General features: G+C 43.7%; 1 protein-coding gene across 2 annotated transcripts; it reads left to right on the forward strand.

Moving 5' to 3' along the window:
- Positions 1–154: 154 nt before the first annotated feature.
- aimp2 (aminoacyl tRNA synthetase complex interacting multifunctional protein 2) lies at positions 155–8638 on the forward strand. Of its 2 annotated transcripts, none has more exons than XM_068003506.1 (4): positions 155–251; positions 2504–2710; positions 6973–7204; positions 8126–8638. In XM_068003506.1, the coding sequence occupies exons 1-4, from the start codon at positions 237–239 to the stop codon at positions 8503–8505; spliced, it is 834 nt and encodes a 277-aa protein (XP_067859607.1). In that variant the 5' UTR covers positions 155–236; the 3' UTR covers positions 8506–8638. The 2 variants fall into 2 exon arrangements, with proteins under 2 accessions (XP_067859607.1, XP_067859605.1); XM_068003504.1 differs by having other exon boundaries at positions 170–344.
- The last annotated feature ends 346 nt before the right edge of the window (positions 8639–8984 follow it).

An 8984-nucleotide genomic window follows, 5' to 3' on the forward strand; every position in this document is an offset into this window, starting at 1 on the left:
TTTGTTTTTTCCCCCCCCCCATATGATTGACGTCTCCGTAATCCAAACAGAAAGCGCAAAGGGCCGTTGAACAACCAATCAGATGAAGGAATGGGGGCGGGGCTGGGGGCGGGGCGGAGGGCGTGACGAGCCGGCTTTCCGCGCTGGGTTGCCACGGGAGCTGTGCGGGGTGGGGGGGAGGGGTGTGTGTGGAGACCGAGGCCGGACTCGGGTGTCTGAGGCGGGCTTGATCGGCCATGGAGATGTACAAGGTAAAACCGTATTGTCTGGGCGACGGTGCGGTAGATCTGCCCACCTGCATGTACCAGCTGCCGAGTATTCACCGAACCGGCGCGGACGCTCAGGTAGGAGGATTTGGTGGGGGGAAGGGTTGGTCGGGCCGCTCTCACTCCCACTCCGCACAGGCCGCCGGGGATCTCGGGCGGCAGATTCCCCGCTGACTTTCCTCTCCTTTACCTTTTCAGTTCAGTATTACGAGTTGAATTCCTTCTTCATAACCTCACTTGCCCTTTATTTATTTTGATGGAGACAGGATGAGGCTGTTAGAGAACTAAATTGATCTAAACAAGTTTAACAAAACTTCTCTGCTTTTCAATTCTATCCCTCTGGAAATGAACCCCCGTGCATTGGTTGTTTTATTTAATGGTCTTATTAAACCTGCCTCGCTTCTTTCAGTGATTTGTGTATCTGTACCCCCACATCCCTTGGCTCCTCTACCCCATTTAGACTCTTACTTTCCAAGGAGTATGTGGCCTCATTCTTCCTACCAAATTGTACCACCTCATATTTATCTATATTGAAATTCATTCGCCAAATATGCAAATTCATTAATGTGTTGTATTTTATCACAGTGTTCCTCAGTACCGTATTAATTATACCCACCGCCCCCCCCTGGACTGTGCACAAGTTCCAATCAATCTCCATATTACAAAAAGGATATAGAGGCATTGGAGAACCATAGAATGGTTTCAGCATGGAAGGAGGCCACTCGGCCTGTCGAGTCTGTGCAGGCTGCAAAAGGTGCAAAAAGATTTACAAGGATGATACCAGGCCTGAGAGGTGACCTAATAGAAGTCTTTAAAATTATGAAAGTGTTCGATAGGATAGATATGGAAAAGATGTTTCCACTTGTGGAGGAATCCCAACACGAGGTGCCATAAATGTAAGATAGTCACTGATGAATCCAATAAGGAACTCTGGAGAAACTTCTTCACCCAGAGTGGTGAGAATGTGGAACTTGCTACCACATGGAGTGGTTGAGGTGAATAAATAGCATAGATGCACTTAAGGGGAAGCTAGATAAGCACACTAGGGAGAAAAGAATAGAAGGATATGCTGATAGGGTGAGATGAAATTGTGTGGTTGGAGGCTCATGTGGAGCATAAACACCAGCATAGACCATTTGGGCTGAATGGCCTGTTTCCGTGCTGTAAATTCTTTAATTTATATTTTACTGACATTATTTATTTGGAAGGTGGCAGGACAAGTTGAGAAGGATGTTAAAAAAGCATGTGGGATCCAGGGCTTTATAAATAGAGGCATAAGAGTACAAAAGAAAGAAAATTATGCTAAACCTTATAAATTACAGGTTAGGCCTCAACTAGAGTATTGTGTCCAATTCTGGGCAGCACACTTTAGGAAGGATGTGAAGCTTGTGGAGAGGGTACAGAGGAGATTTACTAGAATGGTACCAGGGATGAGGGACTTCAGTTATGTGGAGAGACTGGGATTGGTCTCCTTAGAGCGGAGAAGGTTAAGGGGAGATTTGATAGAGGTGTTCTAAATGATGAGCTTTGATAGAGTAGATAAGGAGAAACTGTTTCCACTGGCAGGAGTGCCCTGGGCAGGGAGCTGTGGAGTATTTTTTTTTACACGAGTTATGATCTGGAAAGCTGCCTGAAAGGGCGGTGGAAGCAGATTCAATAGTAACTTTCAAAAGGAAATTGGATAAATACTTGAAAAGGAAAATTTTGCAGAGCTTTGGGGGAAAAAGCAGGGGACTGGAACTAATTGGATAGCTCTTTCAAAGAGCCGGCTCAGGCATGATGGGCCGAATGGCCACCTTCTGTGCTGCATGATTCTTTTCTCTTCTGAATCCTTAATCTGAAATGAATCGTATGATTTATTGTTGAGAAATCTGGGTGTGAAGGGCCGTGGCAATGTATTATCATAAATAATCCTAATTAATTTTATTATTGCATCATGTGGCCAAGCCTGCCAGCATTCCTTGCAGACATTTAAAACACTGTTTTGATGCAATCTACTGAGCTGTTACAAATAGTTTCACTTTCGTTTTCCTGGTTCTAATTAATAAAATGAATAGAAAGAAGAAGTTGCATTTATTTAGCACCCTTCACAGCCTTAGGACGTCCCAAAGCACTTTGTATCCAACATTTGAATCCTAGTCGCTATTGTATTATAGGGAAATGCAGCAGCCAATTTGCAAGGTCCCACAAACAGCAATAAGACGAGTGACTACTTAATCTATTGTTTGGTTTTCCAGAATGGGAATGATTATCCAGCACTCCAGGACTTGGAATCGAGGCAAACAGAAATCCTAAAACGTTTGTATGAGTTGAAGGCAGTTGTTGATGGGCTCTCGAAGACTGTTCTTACACCAGATGCTGACCTTGATGTTACAGAAATTAGCCAAGTCTGTTGTGTGCCGACAATCCATACCAGAGCTAACTTAGATTCAATACTGGGAAAGGTAAATTTGAATCTCAACTCATCTCTTGTTAAATGAGCAGGTGTGTTAAGGGTGAATTTAATGGAGAAGTTCCCCTTTGCTCAGTGAGCTACAGATATTTCTGCCGGTTCCCTTAGAGCTCTGGGTACATGCTGTCCAATATGGCCTTTGCACAGTCCATCTGTTTTGCCATCTCCCTCCCTGCTTTCAAAATCTACCTCAAGATCCTTCTCTTCAACTGCGCGTTCACCACACAGCCCTCTTTTTCCTTTTACTCCCAGCTCGCTACGCACTCATTGTCCACTGCCCTGTTAAGCACTCAGAGACAACGCTCTGTATATGAGGAGAACTGTAGAAATTTAATAAGTTGTAATACCAATCTTTACAGATTTAAACTAAAAGGTACAATTCTAAAGAGGATGCAGAAGCAGAGACCTGGGATTATATGTACACAGGTTGTGAAAGGTGGCAGGACAGGTTGAGAAAGCGGTTAAGAAAGCATACTGGATCCTGGGCTTTATAAATAGAGGCATAGAATACAAAAGTGAGGATGTTATGTTGAACTTTTATAATTGTAAACAATTTTACAACACCAAGTTATAGTCCAGCAATTTTATTTTAAATTCACAAGCTTTCGGAGGCTTCCCCCTTCGTCAGGTGAACGATGTGAAAATCATCGTTCACCTGACGAAGGGGGAAGCCTCCGAAAGTTTGTGAATTTAAAATAAAATTGCTGGACTATAACTTGGTGTTGTAAAATTGTTTACAATTGTCAACCCCAGTCCATCACCGGCATCTCCACATCAGAACTTTTATAAAGCACTGGTTCGGCCACAATAGGAGTATTGTGTCCAATTCCGGGCATCGCACTTTAGGAAGGATGTGAAGGCCTTAGAGAGGGTGCAGAAAAGATTTACTAGACTGGTTCTAGGAATGAGGGACCTCAATTATGTGGATAGACTGGAAAAGCTGGGGTTGTTCTCCTTAGAGCAGAGAAGGTTGAGAGGAGATTTGATAGAGGTGTTCAAAATCATGAGGGGTCTTGACAAAGTAAATAAAGAAAGACTGTTCCCACTGGCGGAAGGGTCACGAACCACAGGACACAGGTTTAAGGTGATTGACAAAAGAACCAAAGGCGACATGAGGAAAAACTTTTTTACGCAGAGTGGTTAGGATCTGGAATGCATTACCTGCAAGGTTAGTGGAAGCAGAGTCAATTGTGGCTTTCAAATAATGAAGCAGGCCATGCCTGCACGCAGCAAGACCTGGACAACATCCAGGCTTGGGCTGATAAGTGGTAAGTAACATTTGCACCAGACAAGTGCCAGGCAATGACCATCTCCAACGAGAGAGAGTCTAACCACCTCCCCTTGACATTCAACGGCATTACCATTGCCGAATCCCCCACCATCAACATCCTGGGGGTCACCATTGACCAGAAACTTAACTGGACCAGCCATATAAATACTGTGGCTACAAGAGCAGGTCAGAGGCTGGGTATTCTGCGGTGAGTGACTCACCTCCTGACTCTCCAAAGCCTTTCCACCATCTACAAGGCACAAGTCAGGAGTGTGATGGAATACTCTCCACTTGCCTGGATGAGTGCAGCTCCAACAACACTCAAGAAGCTCGACATCATCCAGGAGAAAGCAGCCCGCTTGATTGGCACCACTTCCACCACCCTAAACATTCACTCCCTTCATCACCGGCGCACAGTGGCTGCGTTGTGTACCATCCACAGGATGCACTGCAGCAACTCGTCAAGGCTTCTTCAACAGCACCTCCCAAACCCGCGACCTCTACCACCTAGAAAGACAAGGGCAGCAGGCACATGGGAACAACACCACCTGCACGTTCCCCTCCAAGTCACACACCATCCCGACTTGGAAATATATTGCCGTTCCTTCATCGTCGCTGGGTCAAAATCCTGGAACTCCCTTCCTAACAGCACTGTGGGAGAACCGTCACCACACGGACTGCAGTGGTTCAAGTAGGTGGCTCACCACCACCTTCTCAAGGGCAATTAGGGATGGGCAATAAATGCTGGCCTTGCCAACGATGCCCACATCCCATGAACGAATTTTTAAAAAATTAGATAGGTACCTGAAGGAGAAAAATTTTCAGGGGGATGGGACTAGCTGGATTGCTCTTGTGGAGAGCTGTCTCAGGCTCGATGGGCCCAATGGCCTCCTCCTGTGCCGTAACCATTCTATGATTTAAAAATTTAAGCTACACCCTGAGACGCTGGCATTAATCTGTCAGCCTGACTTCTTATCGAATGCTTTGTCATTTTATTCTCCCGTTGCAGTTTGCCTTTCGACTTTTGCTCAACTCTCGTGATTTCCATTTTAGTATTTGTATCTTCAACAACATGCTCCAATTTTCTGATCCCTACTACTTCCTGTTAGATTAAGAATCCATTCTGGCCACAAACATTTGTTTACTTATCAAGAATTCAGAGCAGATTACTGAGACTTCGGTGTTCCACAGTTCTGCATTTTTAATTGGAGTGGGATATTTTCTATAATGTTAGAATTTGCTATATTTTGGTAGTTTGTCAAGAAGGTAAAATGTATCATTTATGCAAAAGTAGCTGAGATTTGCAACTAAACGCGCTTCTTCAGTGGGTGCGATTAACAGTATTGGGAATTTGAATCTTCTATTCATTTTACTGGAGTTGACTATTTTGTTTAGATCTACAATATATTGAGTCAGTGAGGCTTAGGCCTTGCGTCATCCTTTTGTTTAGGCCTTTGGCTCAGCAGTAAGCAATTATTGAATTTCCTATCATCGCCCTTCCTGTTTCTCTTGTTGCAGTTTCTCAATTAACCTCGCTCCAATTTTGTTTTCTTCTTAGCTTTACAATTTCCAAAGTCCATTACTTTAGTTGCATGGTTAGTTTCTGTTCATCCTTAATATTTTAAGTATTAACACTTTGATAACTCGTGCCTGAATGTTATTGAGCGTTTCTGACTCCGAACTAAATATGATGTTACGTCTGCCCTGGTGGACTAGTTCATGTATAGAATCAAAAAAACAGTCTTCGATCACCTGATTACACTTATTGCCTCTTCCTCCCTTCCCGTGCCTCAACAATTGGAAGAAAATATCTGTGACCGGGAACATGCCAACAGAAGGAGCATTAGGCAGAATAACCTGTTCATATGGGTAGAATTTTTAAATACTGATTTTTTTTCATTTTTGTTTCGAATGAATAGTTTTTTTTTCACTCTCCTGGCCAATCTTCTCTCCTGAAGTTGCTGACCCCTCGCTGGGGTACAGTTCCATGTGCACACGGTGCCTCTCGGTATCTCGCCCAAGTGGGCGGGTTCTTCATGCATTAGCCTGGTGAGTGGGTGTGAGCAGGCTGCTTGCCCATGGAGGGTGTGGTCTGTGGCTGCGAGCTGTTGTCACTTAAAAGTCCCCACAATTCCAGTTGGGATCACTGGGAATTGACCAGGAGCAGCACCCCTGTCGGTTCTCCCCTCCCTAAACCGTAGGCACTGAGACCAGTTGTAGCACCTACTGCTGCCCTGACTGGGATCGGTTAAGTAATGGCCGCATCTTAATTTCTTTAAACTTTGAAAGTAAATTGACTGACCGTCCCAATTACAGTGCAGATACTAATAACACACAACTGCTGTTAAATGTTTACATAGTGAGTAATCTGTATAAATGATAGTTATTTCCATTTTAAGTCTTGTATAGAAAAGCCTTTAGTCGTAGTCAATGATTGTCCACGTTTAAACAGAAACAAAAATGTAGCAGCTCCCAACATCTGCCTACTATACATTGCATTCTAAGTCTCCCTGTATGATTGTGATATTAATACTGTGGATGATGCACCAGCTGACCCAGCGTGTTGGTACTCTCTGTGCGTGTCTAAACAAATTAGGATAAAAGTAGCCCTTGTATCAATATAGCCGGTCTAAAATTACTGCCCGGGGTCATTTGCTCATGCAATTGAAGCCTCCATGTCTGTTGCTATAAAGAACATGCTCAACGCGTCTGTCCATATAACTGTGACTCTAGCTCCAGTGAAATCTAGGTTTTCCAATTGTAGCATCAATTGATGGGGGCGAATTGAAATTTTCAAGACCGAGATTGCTAGATTTTTGTTAGGTAAGCATATCAAGGGATATGGAGTTGAGGTACAGGTCAGCCGGGATCTAATTGAATGGGCTCGAGGGGTTAAGTGGCCGCCTCCTATTCCTATTTTGTCAGTTTGTACTGTCTGTGTTGCATTCACAATTGTCTTTTAATTTAATTACGCTTCGCTTTAGAGTTCTGGTGTCCTCCGAGACATCGTCATCAATGCCAGCCCTTCTGAGGTGCCGCTGTCGCTATTGGTCCTGCACAGTTTGCTGTGTGAGCAATACAGGGTGTTGTCTTCAGTGCACGTGCACTCCTCGGTGAAAAACAATCCAGCCCAACTCAGAAACTGTCTAGGCGAAGAAAGCAGCAGTCGGTCACGGCAGGAATATCAACTCGGCTTTACTGTCATCTGGAAGGATGGTGAGGAGAAAATATTCGGTGGAGCTTTCCTGAAAACAAACTCAATTGTTGGAGTTTGGAAATAATTTTGTAAAACAAATCAAGCTCATTTCCTAACTTCTTTACAGTGTACAGGTGGAAAATTTAGACTCTCTCCAGTGAAGACACTCTAGCCACGTTTGTCCCTTAAACAGTCAACTTGGAGCTCAAGTTTGCTCATTGCAATAAGATTGTGCTCAGTTATTTAAAAGGAAATCTATAAATGTACCCGGGCAAACTAATACTGAAATAGGCTATTTTTATAAATGGCCTGGAAGGCAGAATATTGGCCAAGGTATCTGGGACAAAAGTGGGTGCAATGGCCAATGATACTGACCAATACGCAATAATCCAGAGAGACCTGGACAAGTTAAGATCAGTGGACAAAGGATTAATTATGAATTCTTGAGATTTGGCAGAAGAAGCAGGCATATAAACTGTGCAATGAGTTTCCCTGAACTATGTGTTCTCTAACAGAATTTGGAGGGACATAGCTGTGGAAGCTGGGATTGGTGCAGGAGGGTAATCTTTCAACGGTTGAGGCAGCGTAAGATTGCTGCTGATTCTAGCGTAGGCCCCGAAAGTACTCGACAAGAGGTGTATTACCAGTCTCTTCTAGCAGCACGGTTATTGATTTTGAACATATAATCTATATGATGGATATTATAACGTGCTTTTATGGCAACATAACTATTGGAGTAGCTGTTTCCTCACCAGTCAATCATTGATCTGGGTCCCAGGGCTGCCGGGTACTGACCCTGTCTGCCACATGTTGGTTTTCAGTTCTGACATTAAGATAACAATGCAGTAAATCTGAATGGTGCAAGACTGAGGCTTGCCCGTATGTTTTAGATGGACCTGCTGGATGTGACAGTACAGTGGCTTTTGTGTTTTTTTTGGCAGTGTCCAAACCGCAAATGAAGTTCAGCATCCAAAGCATGTGCTCCATCGAAGGTGAGGGAAACATCGCCCGCTTCCTCTTCTCCTTACTTGGCCGCGAATACGATCCAGTGGCCTCGACGCAGATCGACAGCTGGGTGGACGTTGCCATCTTCCAGCTGAAGATGGGCAGCAACAAGGAGAAGGCAGCCGTAATGCGTTCCTTAAACTCCGTCCTCGGCAAGAGCCCCTGCGTAGTGGGAGTTGATCTGACGTTAGCTGACATCGTGCTGTACTGTGCTTTGCAGCAGACGGAGATTGCCAGTGTTCCAGCTAATGTCCAGAGATGGGTGAAATCCTGTGAAAATCTAGCATGCTTCAATCTAGCACCAAAGCTGAAGTAAATGTTGTAGTGGAGGGGAAATTGTACTTTTTAAACCCTTTCCAGCTGATACCTGTATATTTAAATTGGGTCTTACTGTTTGCATATCTGAGGAAGTACCTATTTAAATCATTTAATAAATATTTTTAACAGCATTCTTTGACTGAAAAGTCTTCCTTTTTAAAAAAAAAAATTGTGCATTTTAATTCATCTGAATGTAGAAATCAGCACTACCAGTTAGGTATGTGACTCCAATTGACACAAGCAGCAACACTGTCTTTAAGATTGGCCAGTATCTATTGACTTCATGTGTAGATTCAGTGGCTCTGACATTCTGCTATTAAACTGCAGGCAAGTGGAAATTGTTGGGGAAAATCGCTATTTAGTAACTCCATAAGAGCAAGTACATCAAAAACTCAAGATTTACTTTAAACCCATCCCTCCTTGCCAATCCTACTCATACACACCCACTCCCCATAGCTATTTTTGCTCTTTTTTTTA

This window comes from Heptranchias perlo, chromosome 22 (assembly GCF_035084215.1).
Source record: "Heptranchias perlo isolate sHepPer1 chromosome 22, sHepPer1.hap1, whole genome shotgun sequence".
Lineage (NCBI taxonomy): Eukaryota > Metazoa > Chordata > Chondrichthyes > Hexanchiformes > Hexanchidae > Heptranchias > Heptranchias perlo.

What these genes read in the sequence shown, in the direction of transcription:
- aimp2 (XM_068003504.1), top strand. Translation starts at nt 237, where the DNA reads ATGGAGATGTACAAGGTAAAACCGTATTGTCTGGGCGACGGTGCGGTA. An exon ending in TAGATTCAATACTGGGAAAG is followed by an intron (nt 2,711 to 6,972) that starts GTAAATTTGAAT and finishes GCTTCGCTTTAG; the next exon opens with AGTTCTGGTGTCCTCCGAGA. An exon ending in TACTGTCATCTGGAAGGATG is followed by an intron (nt 7,205 to 8,125) that starts GTGAGGAGAAAA and finishes TTTTTTTGGCAG; the next exon opens with TGTCCAAACCGCAAATGAAG.